Genomic DNA, 27,510 nt, shown 5'->3' with positions numbered 1-27,510 from the left:
CGAAATACGCTCGGACTTAAAGACAAATATAATAATTCCAATTTCAAAGAAAGCAGGTGTTGACAGATGTGAAAATTACCGAACTATCAGTTTAATAAGTCACGGCTGCAAAATACTAACCTGAATTCTTTACAGACGAATGGAAAAACTAGTAGAAGCCGACCTCGGGGAAGACCAGTTTGGATTCCGTAGAAATTTTGGAACACGTGAGGCAATACTGACGCTACGACTTATCTTAGATGATAGATTAAGGAAAGGGCAAACCTACGTTTTTAGCATTTGTAGACTTAGAGAAAGCTTTTGATAATGTTGACTGAAATACTCTCTTTCAAATTCTGAAGGTAGCAGGGGTAAAATCCAGGGAGCGAAAGGCTATTTACAGTTTGTACAGAAACCAGATGGCAGTTATAAGAATCGAGGGGCATGAAAGGGAAGCAGTGGTTGGGAAGGGAGTGAGACAGGGTTGTAGCCTATCCCCGATGTTATTCAGTCTGTATATTGAGCAAGCAGTAAAGAAAACAAAAAAATTGGGAATAGGAATGGAGTAGGAAATGAAATCCATCGAGAAGAAGAAAAACTTCCAGGATTGTCGATGACAATGTAATTCTGTCAGGGACAGCAATGGACTTGGAAGAGTAGTTGAACGAAATGGACAGTGTCTTGAAGGGAGGATATAAGGTGAACACCAAGAAAAGCAAAACGAAGATAATAAAATGTAGTCGAATTAAATCAGGTGATGCTGAGGGAATTAGGTTAGGAAATGAGACACTCAAAGTAATAGATGAGTTTTGCTATTTGGGGTGCAAAATAACTGATGATGGTCGAAGTGGAGAGGATATAAAATGTAGACTGGCAATGGCAAGAAACGCGTTTCTGAAGAAGAGAAGTTTGTTAACATCGAGTATAGATTTAAGTGCCAGGCAGTTTCTTCTGAAAGTATTTGTATGGATTGTAGCAGTGTATGGAAGTGAAACATGGACGATAAATATTTTAGACAAGAAGAGAGTAGAAGCTAAAGAAGAATGCTGAAGATTAGATGGGTAAATCACGTAACTAATGAGGAGGTACTTAATAGACTTGGGAAGAACAGGAATTTGTGGCACACCTTGACTAGAAGAAGGGATCCGTTGGTAGGACTCGTTCTGAGGCGTCAAGGGGAAGCGTGGGGGATAAAAATCGTAGAGGGAGACCAAAGGATGAATACACTAAGCAGATTCAGAAGGATGTAGGTTGCAGCAGTTACTTGGAGATGAAGAAGCTTGCACAGGATAGATCAGCATGAAGAGCTGCATCTAACCAGTCTCTGGACTGAAGACAACAGCAGCAACAACAACAACAACAACAAGAGGTATGAGCATTTCTTTGTCTTCGATACTGTGAAGCAAATCTCTTCTACTGCAAGCTCTTTGCTTGCCATATTTAGGAGGGGATAGTATGGATCAAAAGAAGGAAAAAAGTCAAGTACACATGGGCTCAACTGTACTTGCCGTAGAAGCTACGTGCATTTATTGATCTTTGCTACTGTGAAGTACTTCTCTTCTACTGAACAAAGTCGCCGGCAGCGGTGGCCTTGCGGTTCTAGGTGCCTCAGCCCGGAACCGCGCGGCTGCTACAGTCGCAAGTCCGACTCCTGCCTCGGGCATGGCTGTGTGTGATGTCTTTAGGTTAGTTAGGTTTAAGTAGTTCTAAGTTCTAGGGGACTGATGGCGTCACAAGTTAAGTCCCATAGTGCTCAGAGCCATTTGAACCATTTTTTGAACAAATTCTCACAGCTCTTAAGGTATGCATTTACAGCCAATGTTTATTAGACTGTTTTTGCATCGAATGATCGTTCCTGTCATATCACTGAAGACTGACCATTCTTCCTGGAACACACTGTGTACAGGATGGTAGAAAGGTATGGAAACAACATTCTAAAACAAAACAAATTCTATGACATGGAAGAAACTGTGTTACTAACTTTCGAAGACACCATCTTGAATGCTGATCGTAATTTTAAATGTAAACGGAGGCATTTGACCTCAGACGAACAGAGAATTACACGATAAAACTAATGATAACTTTCATATGAGCAAAGCTTTATTTATTCAAAAAGTAAAGTTCTATGGCATGTTGGCAGGGAGCTCCCGAAGCCACCTAACCGAAAAGGTTTTTCCGCCCTACGCGCACAGTGCCAGCTTTGTGGGAGTTGTGGATAAGTGTATGTGGTGAGTGTAGGGCTGTGTGTAGTGTGATGTTATGTTATTGTGTTGGACGATGATGAGAGAAAGGGGGGGGGGGGGGGGGGTGAGACCCGGTGCCGACACACAGAGGCCGCCGAACTTAACGTCCCTAGTCGACGGACGAATCGATTACCGATTACCAAAGTGTCACATGCCGTCACTCCGTGAGACACTGTGGAGAGGTTTGGCATTTAATCCAGGAACTTTACGCCACCACTTCCCCTTTAAGGTAGAGGGAAAGCAGCCAACAGCACGTGGCGCATACAAGCGGTTACCCGTCCAGCTATTGGCCGAGTCCGATGCTGCTTACCTTCGGTGTTCTGGCGAGAACCGGTGTATTCAACGAAGCAAGGCGGTTGGTTTAGCTTTATTCGTTTTCGAGTTACGTCGTATCTTGTACAGAACAAGGAAAATGCTGATGATAACTCAAGAAAGCTAGAGGCTGTGTACTTCGTGTTGTCAAGCACGTTGTACGTTTGTTGGAATCTGCTTCATCCATCCCTCGTGGAGTCTATTAATGAACGATGCTTCGCCATCAGTAACCATTTGCAATCGTCCAAATTTTGGTTTGTCTGTGGCAGAACCATTTTCACGTATTTTCTCGAGAAATTTCATCATGCTGTTATGAGTAATAGGTGGTCTGTGTTGGTGACGTTGGTTGAAATCCTCTCGCGATGACACGAGTGTTCATCTCTCCTGGTGTCAGGAGTTCGGCTAGTGTTAACGCCGTCAGTTTTCACGTCACCTCCGAGGAAGAAATGCCAGTCGTAACTCCAGAATGAAAGGTATACTCAAATGAGTCACCATTGTTTATCTCGTGTAATCCTTTATCCGTCTCACGTGTCATTTTACATTTGAAGATTGCGATTTGTGCCCAATATGGTGGCTTTCAAAATGGCCGCCATGCTGGTAAGATAGCCTTGCATTAAAATTTCTCTTTGTTAAGCTGCTGTTTGTCTTTGAAGATTGGGCCCTTCACCTGTGGACCACAGGGTGAGCTACAACCATTGTTTCAGGCGTGAAATACACCAAGATACCGTTTCGCATATTGTTTTTTGTGTTTCGAGGGAATGCCGTTCGACGTATTTCGTCACCGCCGTCGTACTTCTTGTTACAAGGATTTAAAATACAGTTCGAATCTTTAAATGGAGCCCTCTGAATGACCCGAGGGAGGCTGTTTCAGATATGTGCCTTGGTATTCATGCGAACAGTGCGTTTAGAAACAAGGTTTTCTTGTATAATTGTTTCATAGAAGTAGTATCGAGACGTGAGGCCGTTTCATTGCCTTGTTGCCTGACGCAAAGATATACATATTTCGGGACATCGACTTACGATCGTTCCAATAAACCTAAACTTACATTGCGGCTTTATTATTAAAAGTGTCACTTGATCTGATATATATACAAGGTGTTACAAAAAGTTACGGCCAAACGTTCAGGAAACATTCATCACACACAAATAAAGAAAAGATGTTATGTGGACATGTGTCCGGAAACGCTTAATTTCCATGTTAGAGCCCACCTGCATTTGACTCCAGTGTCTTGGCTCTGCGCCATCTCTCTCTGTCGCTGATACGGGACTCGTGCCTGTGTAAAGAGGACTACTGTGGTGGTAATTCTTGTTGAGAAACCATTGTCATTGCTTCCTCACATGTAAATGAGGTTGTGTTTTGGCCTGCCTCGGTGGGCAAACTGTTAGGTACATCCAGCGATATTGGTCTATGTTTCTGTTACATGCGTTACTCTGTTTACAAAGTGTGGTGTGCGTACTGTAAGACCTTCGGTACACACACCATCAGATTATTTGACTTGTCGCTCTAACGAAGTAGGCTAGTGTCAGTAATATGTCTCGTGGTCTTAGCGTGGCGTGTTTATCTTCTGCCGTTAGGTCAGACGATAGAAATGCCACTTGCGCGCTTAGAGTTACAGATTGACGGTGACCAATTTTAAACAGAACTTGATTAATTTTCACACACATTTATTAAAATCATAATAAGCATAGATATTACATAAATTGATTCTGGATGCTGTTTACAATCGACAATCTTAAGTTCCTTTGGTGTTGGTACGTTAATCTTATTCTCACATATCTCTGATACTTGACAAAGTGTCTATACATTTCTCTTCCTGGCTATGTACAGGAATATGATAGTCTTATTAGGCGCAGACTGAAACTTGACAATAGACTGGTACAAACTAATGCAGACTGATGCAGACTGACTGATCGGAGGTCTGTACACTCGTTATAATACCTCGCGCGTTCAAGTATCACTGCGCGAGTGCGATCCGCGAGGAGAAAAGGTTCTATGTTAGCAGCAATCTCATTGGCTGCGTTACATATTAATACGCGGATCGGCGGAAGCAGAATTTGGTCCGTCTCTAAGACAGCGCCATCTCGTAGTGCGGAGATGGACGAGCGCTACGCCTGCGCTGTTGTGCTTAGCGGGGCGCGCTCTAGTGGAAGTTGTGTACGCGCTGACTATGCGGAAGTACAGGGTGTTCCAAAAATGACCGGTATATTTGAAACGGCAATAAAAACTAAACGAGCAGCGATAGAAGTACACCGTTTGTTGCAATATGCTTGGGACAACAGTACATTTTCAGGCGGAAAAACTTTCGAAATTACAGTAGTTACAATTTTCAACAACAGATGGCGCTGCGGTCTGGGAAACTCTATAGTACGATATTTTCCACATATCCACCATGCGTAGCAATAATATGGCGTAGTCTCTGAATGAAATTACCCGAAACCTTTGACAACGTGTCTGGCGGAATGGCTTCACATGCAGATGAGATGTACTGCTTCAGCTGTTCAATTGTTTCTGGATTCTGGCGGTACACCTGGTCTTTCAAGTGTCCCCACAGAAAGAAGTCACAGGGGTTTATGTCTGGCGAATAGGGAGGCCAATCCACGCCGCATCCTGTGTGTTTCGGATAGCCCAAAGCAATCACGCGATCATCGAAATATTCATTCAGGAAATTAAAGACGTCGGCCGTGCGATGTGGCAGGGCACCATCTTGCATAAACCACGAGGCGTTCGCAGTGTCGTCTAAGGCAGTTTGTACCGCCACAAATTCACGAAGAATGTCCAGATAGCGTGATGCAGTAATCGTTTCGGATCTGAAAAATGGGCCAATGATTCCTTTGGATGAAATGGCGGCCCAGACCAGTACTTTTTGAGGATGCAGGGACGATGGGACTGCAACATGGGGCTTTTCGGTTCCCCATATGCGCCAGTTCTGTTTATTGACGAAGCCGTCCAGGTAAAAATAAGCTTCGTCAGTAAACCAAATGCTGCCCACATGCATATCGCCGTCATCAATCCTGTGCACTATATCGTTAGCGAATGTCTCTCGTGCAGCAATGGTAACGGCGCTGAGGGGTTGCCGCGTTTGGTTGGGGTTGGGGTGTTTGGGGGAAGAGACCAAACAGCGAGGTCATCGGTCTTGCCGCGTTTGAATTTTGTTTGGACAGAGGTGTAAACTCTGGCGCATGAGACGATACGTGGACGTTGGCGTCATTTGGACCGCAGCTGCAACACGGCGAACGGAAACCCGAGGCTGCTGTTGGATCACCTGCTGCACTAGCTGCGCGTTGCCCTCTGTGGTTGACGTACGCGGTCGCCCTACCTTTCCAGCACGTTCATCCGTCACGTTCCCAGTCCGTTGAAATTTTTCAAACAGATCCTTTATTGTATCGCTTTTCGGTCCTTTGGTTACATTAAACCTCCGTTGAAAACTTCGTCTTGTTGCAACAACACTGTGTTCTAGGCGGTGGAATTCCAACACCAGAAAAATCCTCTGTTCTAAGGAATAAATCATGTTGTCTACAGCACACTTGCACGTTGTGAACAGCACACGCTTACAGCAGAAAGACGACGTACAGAATAGCGCACCCACAGACTGCGTTGTCTTCTATATCTTTCACATCACTTGCAGCGCCATCTGTTGTTGAAAATTGTAACTACTGTAATTTCGAAAGTTTGTCCGCCTGAAAATGTACTGTTGTCCCAAGCATATTGCAACAAACGGTGTATTTCTATCGCTGCTCGTTTAGTTTTTATTGCCGTTTCAAATATACCGGTCATTTTTGAAACACCCTGTATGTACGCAACACAAAGTCATAGTGACTTGAGACTGCCTGGGACGTCAAATGCCTAACGTTTCCATTTTCACCCTCCCCCCCTCTCCGATCACACCACAGAGAAAACTCCACCTTCGTTTTGTATTTGTATTGGAATCGCTCTCCCCCTTCTCTCTCTCTCTCTCTCTCTCTCTCTCTCTCTCTCTCTCTCTCTCTCTCTCTCACTCTCTCCTTTTTTCTTTTTTTTTAAAGGAAGTGACGACCAATTTCCTTTCCCCATTCATCACTTTCGACACATGGATTGACTTCGGCATGGCTGGCAGGCCGAAGGCGTAATCACAGCAGAGGCAGTCATCTTGTGGCCGAGGGGGCATCAGCCTTTGTAGCAGACGTTCTCGCGCGCCTGGGGGCAGCCCTGCACGGCTTGTTCGTTTATCGACGCTGCTTTCCCCGGCGGGGGAAGTGTCAACCCTCCCCTGCACTTCGTTTCTGCATTCTCGCAGGGACGCAGAGCCAGGCGCGCTGCCAACACACCTGCTAGGCGAGAATTCCTTCTCTCTCGTCTCCTGTTTTCTGATTAAAGTCTGCCAAGTGTTGGCTGTAACTTGCAAGGGAGGCTTAAAATGTTGAAACCACGCGCTTACTCCATTTCCCAGGACCGTCAAAAAAGTAATGCTTGGCGCTTTCGCACGAGAATTAAAAGGGATAGGAGGTGCTTCACACTGTGCGAGATGGCGCCATCGGGAGGAGCGAGACTCAGTTACTCGTTGCGACATCAAGATTTGAAATATCTGTGATTTTCCACAATTTCTTTCCAAAGTACGCGGCCGATTTACTTCCACATCCTTTTCCAATCAGAGCTTGTGTTCCGTCTGTAATAATTTTGCCTTCGCCAGGAATTAAACTGTACCGCAACAGTTTTCAACGCTATTACCCACTTTGTCTACGCAGACTTTCCATTGACGAACAAATTCTAGTGCGCCGAGTTTCTAAAGGGCAGTAGAAACAGAATCCCACAACTGTTCGGTTGCTGCTACGATAACATCGTTGGTGAAGAAGAGTTTCCTCCACAATTTCTGCATTCATTTTCACTGCCGTCTGTTACCTGGTACTCTTCGACATTTTATATTCTCATCACGCATTATTTTTATCCGTTGAGATAGTTTCACTGAAATGAATTGAATATATCGTGGACCTGAAACCAGATGAAATGACATGAAATTATATCAATGGCACAATTATAGAATTTAGAGCACCATAATATAACTTAGGGTTCATTAGTGTCTTGTACCTATTCATTGCATACAAACCATGTTAAAACATGCTTGCACATTCTTTTTCGTGAACGTCTCTTCACAAGAGTCATCGACGTACTCTGTTACACATACTATCACTTGATTACTTTGCTGCACTTAAGTCAAATTCACCAACGGGCTCAGTAGTCCTCCGACAGGTAAACACTCCTGGATAACTGAGTTACAATGGACATTTTTTCGTAAATGAAAAACGTGTTGTAACAATACCGTCGTGAAGCTACTTAATCTATAACGTCTGTGTTAAAACCTTCATAAGACATTTCCGCTGATTCTTGGGAATTCCTAATCTCTATTTCGACAGATTTGCAACATGATAGAAGCGATTGATAGATTTCCAGACAATCCGTGTTTAGCGGTTTCCTGTTTATAGGGATCGTCGGAAGAAAGCGGTAACTTTCAGCCGGCCGGGGTGACCGAGCGGTTCTAGGCGCTACAGTCTGGAACCGCGCGACCGCTACGGTCGCAGGTTCGAATCCTGCCTCGGGCATGGATGTGTGTGATGTCCTTAGGTTAGTTAGGTTTAAGTAATTCTAAGTTCTAGGGGACTGATGACCTCAGAAGTTAAGTCCCATAGTGCTCAGAGCCATTTTTTTTGGTAACTTTCAGTTTAATAAAGATGAGACTGAGCACATTATCTGTTCTGTTTTCGAATGCACCACACGGTAGTACTGAGTTTTCCATACGTGCCGCTAGAAAGAGCTGTCTGCTATATAATTTGCTTTGTCGTGCTGTATTTATGTTTTCGTCTTTGTGGGTTAGCACTTTATTTCGCAGACACTTTCATTTCAAAGTGCAGTGTGCATAGCTTTATCTCTGATGGTTGATTCATGTATCGTCACACTCTTGTTTGCCTCTTCTACAACAGCACGTGCTACTAACGGCACATTTCTCCACCGGTCTTGGTGTATCTCAGAGAATTATCATTATTGTGAACGTATTGGTCCAGTAATTCGTCACAAAATCCTTGTGAACTCGTACAAATTTTTTCTTGGGTGAAGTGCAATTAAACTGTTCCTGGAAATTTAAACGATGCGGACAAACTGTGTGAGCTTAATAGTTCTGTAGGTATGCTGCTATGCGGCACAGCGAAGAGGGAAAAGACATTTGGATGTATACTTCGATAATCATTACAATAACATAATTGTCTGTTCCTTAACTTAAAGGAGAAAAGTATCTATTACTACGAGTTGATCATTTTCGTGATCTCTTCGAAAGTGATCTTCGCCTTTATGTTCGCATTAAACATGCTACGATCGAACTTTCTAGCGGATTAAAATTGTGTGCCGGACCGGGGTGAAAAATCATTTAGTATACGAGTGATCTAACGTTCGCCTAAAGGAGTCCTTTCATTCGAGTCTACTAAAGTAGTGAACAGATATTAGCTTTACGTAGCTGTGCTGGGCGGTTTTACGCAGCTTTCCTATGATCGTTTTGTTATACTCCACGTGTAATTCAGCAGTATAGATGGGTATAGTGGGTGCTTGCAATTTTTAGCGTTGTATCTAAACAGCGTAATTCTGTAGAATACCTCATTGTTAACATCCACATCAACATCACTCCATAAGATAGTGTTGTGTCAGGGGATTACAAAAAGTTAATTCTTTATTCTAGTGCAAAAAAATACTTTGTCAGTCTCAGTTTATTACTAACAACCACGACGTGTTTTGACGAGATGTACCCACACTGTCGCGCGAATCTAGATAGCGTCTACATGTGTGTTTATACTGCATTTAACTAGTCATCTGCTTACGGTTTCATTTTACAATAAAATAGTTGTGTCTTGCTGTATTCAGCGCTGGCACCAAAGTCATACCGCATGAAAAGTCATAACATTACTCATAAATAGTGACGGTAGCAGCGTGCTCTTTGCTAAAATACCTGACGAGAAATTTTACATCTTTTTAGAATGTATGAATTCTCTGAAGCAGACGATTAGCTGCACCTAGAAGGAATATGAATGCAAAGATCAAAAGTGTCTGCCTGAAGACGTGGGGTAAAGAACATGGAACCGCATCGTGGATGTTAATGGAATAGAATGACCGACACACAAAACTGTTTTGTCTTATTATTTTTGATTTATCAGTTTTCGTAGGATCATGAGAGCTAAAGCTATTTGGAGATAAAATGCGTCAGTACATAGTTTATAGAATGATAACTTAAAAATTTATAAACAATAGAATTAAATAATTAATAAAACACACAGGACTGGGAGCATGCAAATAAGTAACAGATTAAACAGGGAAGCACTGAACTTCTGTGAGGAATTCCTGTTCAGATTAGTGAGCTACAAGGAAACATTTCAACGTGGATTTGAATACATGGGAGTTACTATTTTTTTCAATTCTGCTGGAAGCCTGTAGAAAGTAAAACCTGCCCGAACAGTGCACATCTTTCTTGACAATGCTTAAGGAAGTGCTAGCCCAGTGCTTATCGTTTTTCCATCCAGTGTTCATTGAATGAATGTTGCAGTTTCTTAGAAACGAGTCATTGTTGTGAACAAAAAATTGCGAATATGTAGAGGATGCCAGAGTTAGAATTCCGAGACACCTGACAGCGACCTACAACACAGGTCGGTCCTTTTCTGGGATAAAGTCGGATTTTCCGAGGAGCAGGAATTTTCCGTTGCGTAGTACTAATGCGCCCGGCGTATTTCGTCGTCCCCTCGACAGTGAGGAAATACTGAAGATGTTCCCGACACAGCGCCGTGCGTAGTACGCCAACGCTTTACGTCAGGCGTGACAGGCCAGCTGTGCGTAATGCGCCGTACGCTGCGTTCCAGTGAAGCAACTTCTGCAAGTCCGGTGAAGTTTGTGTACAGAATGGCTGAAAAATGTACTAAAATACTCAAAGTGCGCTTTAGTGCTGAGAAAGATAAACTGTTAATTGACACAGTGTCAAAAACAGATTGCTGTCGTTTTCCCACACACCGCACAAGTCCGGAGCAAACAGTCCTTTTCTTCGTCGTCCTTTATACACTACTGGCCATTAAAATTGCTACACCACCAAGATGTGCTACAGACGCGAAATTTAACAGACAGGAAGAAGATGCTGTGATATGCAAATGATTAGCTTCTCAGAGCATTCACACAAGGTTGGCGCCGGTGGCGACACCTACAACGTCCTGACATGAGGAAAGTTTCCAACCGATTTCTCATACACCAACAGCAGTTGACCGGCGTTGCCTGGTGAAACGTTGTTGTGATGCCTCGTGTAAGGAGGAGAAATGCGTACCATCACGTTTCCGCCTATCGCGATTGCGGTTTATCGTATCGCGACATTGCTGCTCGCGTTGGTCGAGATCCAATGACTGTTAGCAGAATATGGAAGCGGTGGGTTCAGGAGGGTAATACGCAACGCTGTGCTGGATCCCAACGGCGTCGTATCACTAGCAGTCGAGATGACAGGCATCTTATCCGCATGGCTGTAACAGATCGTGCAGCCACGTCTCGATGCCTGAGTCAACAGATGGGGACGTTTGCAAGACAACAACCAGCTGCACGAACAGTTCGACGACGTTTGCAGCAGCATGGACTATCAGCTCGGAGACCATGGCTGCGGTTACCCTTGACGCTGCATCACAGACAGGAGCGCCTGCGATGGTGTACTCAACGACGAACCTGGGTGCACGATTGGCAAAACGTCATTTTTTCGGATGAGTCCAGGTTGTGTTTACAGCATCATGATGGTAGCATCCGTGTTTGGCGACATCGCGGTGAACGCACATTGGAAGCGTGTATTCGTTAGCGTCATACTGGCGTATCACCCGGCGTGATGGATGGTATGGGTTGCCATTGGTTACACGTCTCGGTCACCTCTTGTTCGCATTGACGGCACTTTGAACAGTGGACGTTACATTTCAGATGTGTTACGACCCATGGCTGTACCCTTCATTCGATCCCTGCGAAACCCTACATTTCAGCAGGATAATGCATGACGGCATGTTGCAGGTCCTGTACGGGCCTTTCTGGATACAGAAAATGTTCGACTGCTGCTCTGGCCAGCACATTCTCCAGATCTCTCACCAACTGAATACGTCTGGTCAATGGTGGCCGAGCAACTGGCTCGTCACAATACGCCAGTCACTACTCTTGATGAACTGTGGTATCGTGTTGGAGCTGCAAGTACCTGTACACGCCATCCAAGCTCTGTTTGACTCAATGCCCAGGCGTATCAAGGCCGTTATTACGGCCAGAGAAGGGTGTTCTGGGTATTGATTTCTCAGGATCTATGCACCCAAATTGCATGAAAACGTAATCACATCAAGGCCGTTATTACGGCCAGAGGTGGTTGTTATGGGTACTGATTTCTCAGGGTCTAAGCACCCAAACTGCGTGAAAATGTAATCACATGTCAGTTATAGTGCAATATATTTGTCCAATGAATACTCGTTTATCATCTGCATTTCTTCTTGGCGTAGCAATTTTAATGGCCAGTAGTGTATGTTTAGCTATCAGAAAACGCAAGAGTTACCTTTCCTCTACTCCCATGTGACGCGTGAATGCTGTACAATATGTTAGCACTTTGGTTAAGTAACAAAATTTACTTGGAATAATTTCCTAGACAGCTGGTGTGGACTGAATAGGTTTCATTTTATGGGAAAACACATATCCGCCACGCACACTGCTTGACTATTTCCGAGAAATAACTGCGCATTGCCACGGAACGGCCGAATATTATTACAGAACACCCGGCCAATGATCGTAAAAGGTACCATAGGCGGCGGGACGTGTTGACTGCAGTGACGACTGTTTACGAACGCTCTGTAAGCGTTCGACAGTTCATGCAGTACGGTGTTTGACGAAGGTTGCTGTGGAACCGATTAGAGCGACATTCCGTGCGGTATCTCATCATGGCTGCAAGACATCATTTGACTGCTTCCGATCCTGGACGAGTGTGGCTCTAAGCCGGTCAAAATGTCACTAACGTGGCCACAGAAATGGGTGTGTCCAAAAGTTTATCTTGCGATTAAAGAAAGGCTGCTGAAGGCGTAAATCCTATGCGAAAGCGTGCCGGTGGTCTCAGACGGACCACCACACCGCAAGAGAATCGATACTTAGCCCTAGTGGCGAAAAGGAACAGACATCTCACTCCTAGGCACATTGCTGCAGACATTGCAACCGTTACCGGTTTGCGTATCTGTGCCAGAACCATTTCTCAGCTATTAAATCAGGCTGGTTTGTATCATCGGAAGCCTGTTAAATGCATCTCATTTCTACCGCTTCACCATCGTCGAGAAAGAGTTCGTTGGTCTAGGGAGCATGTTGGTTGGTGTCAACAACAGTGGTCCAGAGTGATGTTCTCCGACTGGTCACCAGTTAGTGTGAAGAGAGAGGGGACCACGTTACACATCACAGAACGTTCATGATGGTCATCGGTATGGCCTAGGCGTTATGGTGTGGGCAAACATTATGCAGGATGGCCGAACACCGCTGCATATCTTCGGGCGTAGCACCATTACAGCAAAGCGGTATTGCTGGGAGATTATTCTGGATGATTCCCGTCTGTTTATAGGTGCGGTAGGTCCCCACTTTCCGTTTATGGACGCCCATCCAGGACCGCTGACTTGTGGGACACATTGGAAAGTGAAGATATTGAACGCATAGAATGGCCTGCGTACTCCTAAACTTTATAATGCTACTAGTTCCCAAATTAGGGCTATGCGAAATAATGTTATTGAAGTGACTATCATCACAGATCCAGCATCTGGAGAAATCTCTCACACCCCGTGTTCCGCTGATCCCAACCGATTTAGTTATTCATTTTAAGCGACTTCAGTTTCCAATCAAGATTTCGCTTGCGGTAACAATAAACAAGCCCCAAGACCAGACATTCAGATAAGTTGGAGTTGATTTACGATCAGAGTTTTTTCGCGTGGTCACTTGTATGTTGCCCTTTCACGAACTGGTGGTTCATAAAACCAATTCATACTCATACCACGAAGTTCAAAAGAACGAAAAAAAAACAACTAAGGAGTCTTAATTATTCGTAATCTATACGATTTATTATAATTTCGGGTCCAGTGCCTTCAATGCGGAGGAAGTCGCTACGAGAAGACAAAATTTGCATTCTGACACAATTTCCAGGGGTACGCGAGATTACAACATATAACAGTTTCCGTACGTACTTAGCAATTGCGAAACATTATCGCGTTAGCTATAAGTATTATAACTCGAAATTTCTTCTGCGCATTTTTCGAATCACTTAATATGCCCTTTTAGTTTCCACTCAGAGTCACGCTATGCATTAGTCAATACATTAGTATAGTAAGTGGAGGGATAGACGTTCGTAGATTTGCTGGCTGGTAAATATTAAATCAACTTAGGGAATCCTGTCGTAATCGCGTCAACAAAGCGTGAGCGGATTCCATGACATTTCGTAGTCCATCTGATGTCATGTTCCATTTCTAATGACCTCTATATCGACGGGGTGTTAAACTGGGCTGCCCCTCTTCTCTCGAATGCCAGCACAAATCCGTGATGTTACGACCGCGGATCAGGTTCACTGTGGCTTGGAGAGGCCTGAGGGGCTGAGAAGGCAGTTGTTTTATTTGCGTCGGTGTGCTGGCAATCTCGTAGCCCTGACGGCACACCTGCGCATGCTCGGCGCTGCTGGATATTGCCACAAGCTCCCCTCCCCACTGACTCCTTCCCTTTTCTCGCGTCCTCACGAGGTGCTACCCGGATGCCGCAGTATTGCGACATCCCCTTTCGCCTTTCCTTCAAATCCTCCACTCTTCGCCACCTCCTTGCTCCACGTTTGTCGGCAATATCGAGATCGGAATGCTGTTTTGGGTACGAAAGAAGCTACCCTGCCTTCTGCAGCAATTCCAACGAGCGCTGTTCACATATGATGCCCGCACGCTGGAATCTTTCGTTGTTACACCCAGCAGATATTGTCGTTGCAGTTCAGTGTGCTTTCCATCCGGCATGCGCGTGTTATTTGTTGACTTCTTTGAAAGAACCTGCAAACGAGCCAGTACAACTTAAACGTAGCCCTCTAATACATAATTGGCAAATGCTGATACAATTTTGTAAAGTGATCGGTCATTAACTAATTTTTTCGTGTACTCCGGAAAAGAGTGTCCAGTTGCAAAATGTTCATTGCGAATTCGTAAGTCTCTCAACAGCAATAATAGTTTCACAAGTAGAGCAGTGGCCTTTCCTTAACGCTGGAATGTTGTAATTTTTGTTTGTTGCTACCTTTTATTCTGTCAGATTACTGCACAATCGTGCTGCAGCTTTTGCACTGGTCAGCAGGTTCCACATGTCGACGATAGATGATAGCATTAGTCATTTCATGGGCTGCTAACAAGAGGAAAATTTTTGCGTGGCTGAGAAGACTTATTGATGTGTTCATCTAAAATTAAGCTTTGAAGAACCTCATTGTTGATTCAAAAATATGTTTTATTTTTCTAGATACTATTATAGCTGCACTTCCTGCCAGTCCAACATAGACAATCAATGGGCAGCTCGTGGATTCGTAGGAACTACTACAAGAACGATGTGTAGTTGCGAAAGTAATGTCTTAAACATCCCAGAACCTAGTACGTTTGAAAATTAGTGTCCAAGATGCCCAGATCGTTGACAAATTACGCCATTTGGTGAGAGTATTAGTTTGCTGGCGCAAAGACAACTCCAATATTACTACAATTAAACTGAAAAGTACTGTTCCTCATCTACATCTACATACATACTATGCAATCCACCATACGGTGCGTAGCGGAGGGTACCTCGTACCACAACTAGCATCTTTTCTCCCTGTTCCACTCCCAAACAGAATGAGGGAAAAATGACTGCCTATATGCCTCCGTGCGAGCCCTAACCTCTCTTATCTTATCTTTGTGGTCTTTCCGCGAAATGTAAGTTGGCGGCAGTAAAATTGTACTGCAGTCAGCCTCAAATACTGGTTCTCTAAATTCCCTCAGTAGCGATTCACGAAATGAGCGCCTCTTTTCCTCTAGAGACTCCCACCCGAGTTCCTGAAGCTTTTCCGTAACACTCGCGTCATGATCAAACTTACCAGTAACAATTCTAGCAGCCCGCCTCTGAATTGCTTCTATGTCCTCCCTCAATCCGATCTGATAGGGATCCCAAGCGCTCGAGCAGTACTCAAGAATCGGTCGTATTAGTGTTTTATAAGCGGTCTCCTTTACAGATGAACCACATCTTCGCAAAATTCTACCAATGAACCGAAGACGACTATCCGCCTTTCCCACAACTGCCATTACATGCTTGTCCCACTTCATATCGCTCTGCAGTGTTACGCCCAAATATTTAATCGACGTGACTGTGTCAAGCGCTACACTACTAATGGAGTATTCAAACATTACGGGATTCTTTTTCCTATTCATCTGCATTAATTTACATTTATCTATATTTAGAGTTAGCTGCCATTCTTTACACCAATCACAAATCCTGTCAAAGTCATCTTGTATCCTCCTACAGTCACTCAACGGCGACACCTTCCCGTACACCACAGCATCATCAGCAAACAGCCGCACATTGCTATCCACCCTATCCAAAAGATCATTTATGTAGATAGAAAACAACAGCGGACCTACCACACTTCCCTGGGGCATTCCAGATGATACCCTCACCTCCGATTAACACTCACCATCGAGAACAACGTACTGGGTTCTATTACTTAAGAAATCTTCGAGCCACTCACATACTTGGGAACCTTAGGAGTCTGCAGTGGGGCACCGAGTCAAACGCTTTAAGGAAATCAAGGAATATGGCATCCGTCTGATACCCTTCATCCATGGTTCGCAAGATATCATGTGAAAAAAGGGCGAGTTGCGTTTCGCAGGAGCGATGCTTTCTAAAGCCGTGCTGATGCATGGACAGCAACTTCTCTGTCTCAAGGAAATTCATTATATTCGAACTGAGAATATGTTCGAGAATCCTGCAACAAACCGATGTTAAGGATATTGGTCTGTAATTTTGAGGATCCGTCCTTCTACCCTTCTTATATACAGGCGTCACCTGCGCTTTTTTCCAGTCGCTCGGGACTTCACGTTGGGCAAGAAATTCGCGATAAATGCAAGCTAAGTAAGGAGCCAATGCACTCTGTAAAACCAAATTGGAATCCCATCAGGACCTGGCGATTTATTGATTTTCAACCCATTCAGCTGCTTCACAACCCCAGGGATGTCTTATCACAATGTCCTCCATACGGGAATCTGTACGACACTCAAACGGCGGTATGTTTGTACGATCCTCCTGCGTGAAAGACTTCTCAAATGCTAAATTTAAAATTTCAGCTTTCGTTTTGCTGTCTTCCGTTGCCAGGCCAGACTGATCAGTGAGTGACTCGATGGAAGCCTTCGACCCGCTTACCGATTTCACGTAAGACCAGAATTTCCTTGGGTTTTCAGCAAGATTTTTTGCTAAGGTATGACGGTGGTAATGGTTGTATGCTTCGCGCATCGCTCTTTTTACAGCAGCACGAATCTCTACTAACTTTTGCCTGTCCTCATTCCCTGACCTTTCTTGTACCGCGAGTGCAACTGTCTTTGCTTCCTGAGCATTCTCCGAATTGCGCTGTTAAACCACGGTAGGTTTTTTCCGTCCGTAACCCACTTATTAGTTTAATTTCGACATATATGACTGAAAAATTGAAAATCGTCCTGTCTCTGCATGTGTGATACTTAGATGTGTGATACAGCAATGAAGCCGGGTTCTTCAGTAATAGAAACCTCAGTAATTGAAATATTCACGTTTGTGTTCGTGTAAATCTCAGTGCCAGAGTTATGTAGGTAACTAAGAAAACTCTGCAGTGAACGTTGATGATGCATTGGTATGGACACGCGGCAATCTGGTCTCGTGCGTCCATTCTAGAATCCTTTATGTGACGAGTGTTGTTAAAAATAACGAATGTTGGAACACATGATTCTATTCTTGAGCCATTGCTGCCACCTGCGATATCGCTCGATTTACTTTCTTTTTCCCGTATGGATTCATGTGAGAAGCCTTGCTACGGGACACCCGGCGAGAACAAAGAATAGCTTGCGACAAGAATTTTTTCTGCTAGTAACCTTGTCTAAGAAGCACCAACGTTGTAAAAACGAATGGGGAATAATTTTAATGTGTTCGTAAAAATTGGCGGGAGATTTAAAAAACATTTGTCATAACTGTGAATACAGTTTCTTGTCGTTTGTCCGGAAGTGCTACCACTTTCTTGTTTAAAATCTTCCACTGGAGCGTTTGTTGCAGGGAAGATTCGTTGTCTTCCTCTGTTGGTTTCGTGCCTTTTCACCATTTTTAAAATATTGTACTATCATCAAGAAAACACCATTTATGTTTTAGAATTAGGAAGGAAGAGATTTCAAGGGCAGGCGAACGTTTTTCAGCATACATCCTTGCGTCCTACTGACGTGTGGCAGAAATACCACAAACCGCCAATATAAGACTTTTCAGAGCAGCTGCGTTAGTGGTTGAAGCGTAACATATTTAGCCTCTGTTGATCCGTTGCGGTCGAAGGATAGCGGGTGGTCAAATACCTAAGAAGGAAAATCGCCAAACAGCTGTGCAGTTTGAGAAGTTATATTATTTTATTTTTACAACCAATTTCGGCATTTCAGTATACGCCATCTTCAGGCCCCATTTGAACCTCTTGTGCAGTTTCTCAAAAGCGTCGATATTGGCATACCGGAGCCGTCAGTTTCTGGATGTCGCGAATTCCTATTTCAAGTGCTTCAAAGAAAGCACTTTAAATACGAATTCATGTCATCCAGAAACTGATGGCTCCAGTATCCCAATATCGATACGTTTGAGAATCTGTAAATATGAGGTCTACATGGGGCCTGAAGATGGCCTATCGAATTGCTGAAACTTCTTAAATTGCACAGCTGTTTAGCGATTTTTCTTGTTAAATACACATCTAGCTTCCATTAGCCCGTGACTAAGTTACCCATACGCGGAAGGAGGCAGTGCATCGGTTGGATTGCCGGCCAGAGTGGCCAAGCGGTTCTAGGCGCTACAGTCTGGAACCACGCGACCGCTACGGTCGCAGGTTCGAATCCTGCCTCGGGCATGGATGTGTGTGATGTCCTTAGGTTAGTTAGGTTTAAGTAGTTCTAAGTTCTAGGGGACTGATGACCTCAGAAGTTAAGTCCCATAGTGCTTAGAGCCATTTGAACCATCGGTTGGATAGAGCGTCAGCTGCACAAGAAGTGTGCTACTAATTGTGTGCTGTTTCGAGGTCTGACGCATACATCTATCCATGCACTTTCAAAAGTCTATTACGAATGGAACAAATTTTCGTAAACATAGACGTCGAATTAGTAAACCACAAATCGAGGCAGAATAGAGCATACGAGATTGAAAATTTGAGATAGAAACCGGTTTGGAGCATAGCTATCGGTTTACCAACAACGGAAATACGCAATACCGCAAAATATGTGCATAACGGCCTGATGCTCGTGGATTGAAGTCGCTCTCTTTCCTGTCATCATCATCTCTCTCTCTCTCTCTCTCTCTCTCTCTCTCTATCTCTATTACGTGCAAGAACAAGTTTCCTATTACTGTCACCCAGAAAGTAGAATGATAGCGAGCGAGGCAATGCTACAGAACAAAAGGAGCAAACGGCAACACAAAATAAACTTTCAGGGTAGTTTACATATTCATGAGAATGGGAAGTTACTAGGAGCACAGCAGAATATGAGACACAGAGTCCCACGAGTAAAGCAGTGTGGTTACAAGCAGTGACAGTTGGATGTCTGAACCGAAACCCATTAGTCAGGACATTATTCATTCCATCACTGTTCAGTAGTCTTTCGACCAGCGATTATGCCACATTTCTTACTTTCTATTTTCTCCGCTTCGACGTCACGACCTTAGCTTCCATTCTGCAAGCTCGGATTAATGGTGAGGCTGTTAACGGATGTTCGACGAAGGGCTTTGGTTTTCTAGTACGGTTATACAAGTGCATCGATGAGAATTTAGGGTTTCTGAAAAATGGTTGTGAGGCTGTCGCAAATTCGCATCCGTGTAACTTCCGTAATTACATTGAAGAACAACATAATCATTATTTAAGTTCCGTACTTCTTTCGCGGTATAAATTTAATTGCATTTTACGTTACAAATAAATTATCTCATTTACTATTGGAAGTAAACCCATAATCGGAATGATAGGATAATTTTAGCAGAAACAGCGGAAGTCGCGATATTTTCCAACCGAAAAGTAAATATATCCACGAGCACGTTTCAGAAACTCGTCTACAATACGATACATCGTAAAGAGTGGGCAGATCATAGTTCAAGTTTTATCGGAGGGGAAAAGATAGTGGTGACAAAAGTTACGGGATGCCTCGTGATATCGTGTCGGACCTCTTTTTTTTCTGGCGTAGTGCAGGAGTTCGACGTGGGATGGACTCAGCAAGTCGTTGGAAGTCTCTTGCAGAAATATTGAGTGATGCTGCCTCTATAGCCGCCCATAATTGCGGAAGTGTTGTCGGAGCAGAATTTTGTGCACGAACTGGCCTCTCGATCATGTCCCATAAATGTTCGATGGGATTCATGTCGGGCGATCTGGGTGACAAAATCATTCTCTCGAATTCCATAATGTTTTTCAAACCAATCGCGAACAATTGTGGCCTGATGATATGGCGCAATGTCATTCATAAATATTCTCCATCGTTGTTTGGGAACATGACGTCCATGAATGTCTGCAAATGGCTTCAGAGTAGCCGAACACTACCATTTCCAGTCAATGATCGGTTCAGTTGGACCAGAAGACCCAATTCATTCCATGAAACACAACCCAAGCCATTATGGAGCCACCACCAGCTTACACAGCGCTTTTCTGGCAATTTGGGTTCATGGCTTCGTGGTTTCTGCGTCACACTCGCACCCTACCATCTGAAATTGGGACTCATCTGACCACGTCATGGTATTCCTAGGGTCCGACCGACACGGTCACGACCCCAGGCGAGGCGCTGTAGGCGATGTCGTGCTGTTAGCAAAGGAACTCGCGTCGGTCGTCTGCGGCCATAGCCCATGAACGCCACACTTCGCCGCCCGGTCCTACCGGGTACGTTCGTCGTACGTCCCACATTAATTTTTGCGATTATTTCACAGCGTTGCTTGTCTGTTAGCGATTGCTGCTTTCGGTGGTTAAGTGAAGGCCGTCGCCCACTGCGTTGTTCGTGGCCACAGATAATACCTGAAATTTGGTATTCTCGGCACTCTCCTTTAATTTCTAAAGATTTTAGAAATGGAATGTCTGATGCGTCTACCTATAACTACCGTTCCGCGTTCAAAGTCTGTTAATTCACATCGTGCGGCCGTAATCACGCCGGACAGCTTTTCACACGAATCACCTGACTACAAATGACAACTCCTCCAGTGCACCGCCCCTTTTTATCTTGCGTACGCGTTGCTGTAATCATCTGTATATGTGCATATTGCTATCGCATGATCTGTGCAACCTTAGTGCATGTAAGAAGCAATCAGAAAGTTTCCCGCCGCGCCGGATTAGCCGAGCGGTCTCAGGCGCTGCAGTCATGGACTGTGCGGCTGATCGCGGCGGAGGTTCGAGTCCTCCCGCGGGCATGGGTGTGTGTGTGTTTGTCCTTAGGATAATTTAGGTTAAGTAGTGTGTAAGCTTAGGGACTGATGACCTTAGCAGTTAAGTCCCATAAGATTTCACACACATTTGAACATTTTTTCGAAAGTTTCCGTTCGAGAGCTTTCATACAGCATCAAGGGAACTAGCGTGACTCCGACGCGGGTATATAAGCGCGGACATGTAGGCAAGGGATCAGTCTGGGATTCTTGTCCTTATGAAGTCCGTGCGGTGAACGCAAAATCGTGAACTATGGCGACCTTATTACCAAATACGTCCAAAGAAAGCCAATGTCTGTTATTACTTTCTTGGCTGCCGAAGGGCAAACACCGGTAGACATCCATCGGAGGATGAAGGACGTGTAGGGGCAGAATGTCTGTCAAAAACGAGCATTGTGAAATGGCGAGCCAGGTTCCGTGCTGCTTAGTGACAGAGCACGTCCTCAAATAGCAAATGTCGTAACAGAGAAGTTACGTCAACTCAAGTGGGAGACACGGTGTTTTAGCAAACGTGTATCTTCGATGGGATGATTGCCTCAATGCTCACGGCGGTTTTGCCTGATTTGCATATCGATTCTGAACTGTACGGCCTTCGAAAGGTAACCTTTTGCTCACCCCTTATATGCAAGGACTGAATCTGCTATTAAATAAACAAAGAAATTTTTGGATCCGCATCGTTATTACTACGTACGAGTTGTAACAAAAGTTCTGATCCAAAGAGTACCCGACGAAAACTGTGTGAAATTTGTTTTTGGGCTCATTTAAAAAATGGACGCCTGTGTTGAAGTGCCGAGGTGTTGACATCGATGAAGATTGTTAAAGTTGTAATATGTCCCTCCTTCGATTCTATATTACCAAAAATATTATTATACTGATCGCTGTTGCTGTACTGAAAGTGTATTATTATTTAGGTGACAAAATACAACGATGCAACTATTCTGTGATCAATTAACTTAATTTGTTCTGTTTTCACAGCCTCGCTAAATTTTATAAAGGACAATAGGTTCGCCTTAGACTGTTTCTATCGTATTCTAAAAAAGCACACATTTCGTCTTGTTAAACCTAGTCTACGAAATATGAGTGTTCATTCAAAATTACAGAGTACTAAGTAAATTACCAGGGATTTTAATAGATGATTGAGACAGACTATTATATACTCATATGCAACCCCCACATCTTCACTTGTTTAATCCACTAATGATGTTTTCCTTCTCTTATTTCAGGTAAGCACTGGAATTTAAGCCGCGACAAAAGGTAGGAATGCAGTGTCCTTAATTGTGTGAACTACGGCATGGCTTTATAAGCAGAAGTTCTGATTAGATTTCAGATTGTGTGGCATCATTTTAGTACTATGAGTATGCTGTCATTTGCAAACAAAACTTTATTACTTTTTCGCTTTTACTCAGACTTTTTGATTTTGTTGCATAATCATCAGTGGCTCTGTTTTAGATACTGTATAAATGTAGTGTAAAATGTACTTTATATTGGAATTCAAGTATGGCTGTCGACATCAAATTCCACTGTAGGTCTTTGCAAAATATTTACTCTTGTTTAACTAAAGCTTATCTCTAACTATAAATGACACTAATCAATCGAAAACTAAGAAATATCACCGAAACATACGTACCTTGTGAAAGTGAATAATATACACTACTGGCCATTAAAATTGCTACACCAAGAAGAAATGCAGATGATAAACGGGTATTCAGTGGACAAATATATTATACTAGAACTGACATGTGATTACATTTTCACGCAATTTGGGTGCATAGATCCTGAGAAATCAATACCCAGAACAATCACCTCTGGCCGTAATAACAGCCTTGATACGCCTGGGGATTGAGCCAAACAGAGCTTGGATGGCGTGTACAGGTACAGCTGCCCAAGCAGCTTCAACACGATACCACAGTTCATCAAGAGTAGTGACTGGCGTATTGTGACGAGCCAGTTGCTCGACCACCATTGACCAGGCGTTTTCAATTGGTGAGAGATCTGGAGAATGTGCTGGCCAGGGCAGCAGTCGAACATTTTCTGTATCCAGAAAGGCCCGTACAGGACCTGCAACATGCGGTCGTCCATCATCCTACTGCAATGTAGGGTTTCGCAGGGATCTAATGAATGGTAGAGCCACGGGTCGTAACACATCTGAAATGTAACGTCCACCTTTCAAAGTGCCGTCAATGTGAACAAGACGTGACTGAGACGTGTAACCAATGGCACCCATACCATCACGCCGGGTAATACGTCAGTATGGCGATGACGAATACACGCTTCCAATGTGCGTTCACCGCGATGTCGCCAAACACGGATGCGATCATGATGAACCTGGATTCATCTGAAAAAATGACGTTCTGCCATTCGTGCACCCAGGTTCGTCGTTGAGTACACCATCGCAGGCGCTCCTGTCTGTGATGCAGCGTCAAGAGTAACCGCAGCCATGGTCTCCGAGCTGATAGTCCATGGTGCTGCAAACGTCGTCGAAGTGTTCGTGCAGATGGCTGTTGTCTTGCAAACGTCCCCATTTGTTAACTCAGGGATCGAGAAGTTGCTCCACGATCCGCTACAGCCATGCGGATAAGATGCCTGTCATCTCCACCGCTAGTGATACGAGGCCGTTGGGATCCAGCACTGCGTTCCGTATTACCCTCCTGAACCCACCGATTCCATATTCTGCTAACAGTCATTGGATCTCGACCCAACGCGAACAGCAATGTCGCGATACGATAAACCGTAATCGCTATAGGCTACAATCCGACCTTTATCAAAGTCAGAAACGTAATGATACGCATTTCTCCTCTTTGGACGAGGCATCACAACGTTTCACCAGGCAACGCCGGTCAACTGCTGTTTGTGTATGAGAAATCGGTTGGAAACTTTCCTCATGTCAGCACATTGTAGGTGTCGCCACCGGCGCCAAACTTGTGTGAACGCTCTGAAAAGCTAATCATTTGGATATCGTAGCATCTTCTTCCTGTCGGTTATATTTCACGTCTGTAGCACGTCATCTTCGTGGTGTAGCAATTTTAATGACCAGTACTGTATAAAACTGTCTCCTGCTCGACGCGGCATCCTAAACTGAATTGTTAGGCCAACAGACGTAAGTAATTAGCTTCAAACAACCGAAGATGGTCATATCGTGAACTGACTTGCGCTTTGCTAGTATTCTGCAATAGCATTGTTGAGAGTACATTTCAAGTTTACAACAATGCTCTAAAATCTCTAGCATGTAAACAACACTGGTGTCCAAAATTAAAGCAACAAACCGAAATTTTTCAAGATTAAGTTTGTTGTGCCACAAAATAGTATAAACAGTTGATAGTCAAGTAGAAACAGTGTAAAGAATACAGGACGTAAACAAATGCAACGTGCGAAACGGTAGAAAAATGTTTTTCTTATTTCCCCAACTTAACGGATTTGCACCCACATTCCGACAACCGGTTGATGTGCTCAGGATGGGGTGTGGCCACCTCTGGGAGCAGTTCAGGCCTGACCACGATGGGACATGCTGTGAAAGTCACCATGAATCTCATATTGAGGCAGTAGTGCCCATTCTTCCTGCAGAGCTGCTCGCAAGTGTTGGAGAGTGATTGATGGATGCTGGCGTGACGCAATTTGTCTCTCTAGTGCATTCCAGACATGCTCTATCGGATTCAAATCGGCAGAACGAGTAGGCCGCTCTGTGCGTGTAATATCTTACGTTTCCAAGAAAACGTCAACCACCCGTGCGCTATGAGATCAGCATTATCATCCACGTGTATGAAGTCCGGGCCCACAGCACCTCGCAGCAACCGCACACGGGCTCTAAGATCTCGTGACGTTACGTGGCACCAGTTTAATCTCGCCGATTTCATACTATTTCATAAAGAGGTGTTCGAGTGGTCAACATAATCATTGTGCACACTTGTAGGGATCCTTGGTCTCTTTCTACGAAGTTTGGATCCCGAAATCCTGTTCCACGTTACCTCCAGGTGGGAATCCGATGAGAATCATTCTGCACATCAGATTGGGGCTCGTCTGTCAGTAGAGCATTGGCCCACTATTTGACAGTCCAGGTGGCATATTGACAGCTCCATTCTAGACGTTCCCTTCTGTGAAGACACTTCACAGGTCTACATGGAACATGTCTCCGACAATTAAGGCCACTCTGCCTAAGCTTCCTGTACATCGTTTGTCTCGATGCAACACATGCAGTGGATGCTGCGAGGTCAGATGCCTGTTGCAGTGCAGTATTAAGGCTGTACCGTCTTGCCTTTACAACCGAATAAAGGTCCCCTTTTTGTGATGCCACACGTGGTCGGCCTTCACTTGGACTTCGGGATGTACTTTTGATCTCTGTAACCTGTCTCCACATCGAAGACACAACAGAACGGTTCACATTAAGCCATAGAGCCACAAAACACTACCCCAGTTTGATAGGTGCCCTGGCATCATTATTGGCTTGATTGCCCGTTGACCGGAATGCCATCTTTTTCAGAAAACGATCGTACTGACGTATGTTGAGTTCCTATGATTATATCGTGAATTAGACACAGGACAGGGAAGTAGTGATTTGTTGCTTTAATTTTGGACACCTGTGTAATTAAAATATTTTCAGAGGATAGGGTAACGGCAGTACTGTGGCACACTACAGTGTGTAAAAACTGTTTTATCGCATGCGTCTCTTTTTGTGGCACCCGTTCTCATTTGTGACCATACACAACATGACACGAAATTTGATCTGCTTACTGTTTGACAGTACTTGCATATTGTAGCTTTGTCAAACTGGGGAGGGTGCTGGAAGTAATCTGGGTGAAGAGCATTGACGGGCTCGGCTTTCTAAAGCCGTGCAAAGAATCGCACCCAGTGAAGTTAGTAAGCATTGAGGCTTTTATATGACTGTCATTCACGTAAGCTAAACACGTTGTTTATATGAAGAGACAAGCAGTGCTAAAATGAATGTTGAATGTTGAGCCCCTTTCAGTTGAAGTTCTTCCTTAGTGTCTGGGAAAGAGCCGTCAAATGTAGTGACGAGAGAGAGAGAGAGAGAGAGAGAGAGAGAGAGAGAGAGAGAGAGAGAGAGACTGGAAGTGGGCTTCAGACCGGGTGTTGGCCTTTCAGATTGTGAGCCATTTGTTCCCCCGTCTGTACACTCCAATGGCTTCTCGCATGCAGCGACGACTATTGTTTGGCTCCGAACACAGCCGGCAGTGCGCATAAAGCCAATCCCTCAAGGCGCTGCCTCGTCGCAGCACACGCCACAGCGATCGCTTGCCAACACATCAGCTCGCAGCTGGCAGTCATGAAATCGAAACCACCAACAAATATTGTCACTGATAGTGGAGTTTTCTGCTTCAGGGTCAATTAATAAGATTATTACTGTCTTCTCACAGGTGTTAGTACTTCTACTTTAGAGCCATGGAAATTACAGTTTCGTTCTGACCTCTTTCAGTTAATTTCTTAGGATGTTGGGAATCACATGTTTAGGGGAACAGCGGATTTCTCTCCAAATTCTGTCAAATGTATAAAACGCATGAAAGGTTAGATTAGATTCATTATCTGTACTGTGAAGCCGGCCGGCGTGGCCGAGCGGTTCTAGGCGCTTCAGTCTGGAACTGCGCGACTGCTACGGTCGCAGGTTCGAATCCTGCCTCGGGCATTGGTGTGAGTGATGTCCTTAGGTTAGTTAGGTTTAAGTAGTTCTAAGTTTTAGGGGACTGATGACCTCAGATGTTAAGTCCCATAGTGCTCAGAGCCATTTGAACCATTTTTTTGTACTGTAAACCAACAGCGAGAATATCCTCGTAAATATGAAACGCATCAAAAGACGTAATACAAAATACATATTTTGCAACAAAAAAAAGTTCAAATGTTGTTAACAGTTAATATTCATCTACTTACCGAAGTGGTCCGGAAGAATTTTGAACGAGTAAAAACAAATTAAATATAATTTTGCTGGCACAATGTTTAACCCTCTCCCTTCATCCATGGCAACACAAACCCAACGCAACACTGTACAAGCACTCGTGACAGTCATCCACATGGGATAGATAGACAATCGATACTTCATGACAGGTCTGAGGAAATCCACGCGGTTAGAGGAGCCATGTCACGAATCGCGCAGCCTCTCCCGCCAGAGGTTCGAGTCCTCTCTCGGGCGTGGATGTGCTGGTTGTCTTTAGCGTAAGTTAGTTTAAGTAGTGTGTAAGTCTAGGGACCGATGACCTTAGCAGTTTGGTCCCTTAGGTATCCACACACATTGGAACATTGGTCTGAGGAAAGCAACGGCAAACGAAGATGAAAACACGGTCTGTTGAAACCGGTTGTCTTAAATAAAGAAATGTTTTA

General features: G+C 44.3%; 1 protein-coding gene across 1 annotated transcript in view; it reads left to right on the top strand.

The window, feature by feature from the left end:
• Window positions 1–22,521, top strand: part of LOC124721174 (dystrophin-like) — a 949,029-nt gene extending 926,508 nt beyond the window's left edge. The window contains exon 49 of the mRNA XM_047246008.1: window positions 22,410–22,521. Coding sequence (XP_047101964.1) covers window positions 22,410–22,444 — 35 coding nt within the window. The 3' untranslated portion in view covers window positions 22,445–22,521. The remainder of the gene's footprint in view (window positions 1–22,409) is intronic.
• Window positions 22,522–27,510: the final 4,989 nt, after the last annotated feature.

The sequence above is a fragment of the Schistocerca piceifrons genome, chromosome X, assembly GCF_021461385.2.
Source record: "Schistocerca piceifrons isolate TAMUIC-IGC-003096 chromosome X, iqSchPice1.1, whole genome shotgun sequence".
Taxonomy (NCBI): Eukaryota; Metazoa; Arthropoda; class Insecta; order Orthoptera; family Acrididae; genus Schistocerca; species Schistocerca piceifrons.
This window is presented reverse-complemented; position numbering and strand designations above follow the sequence as displayed.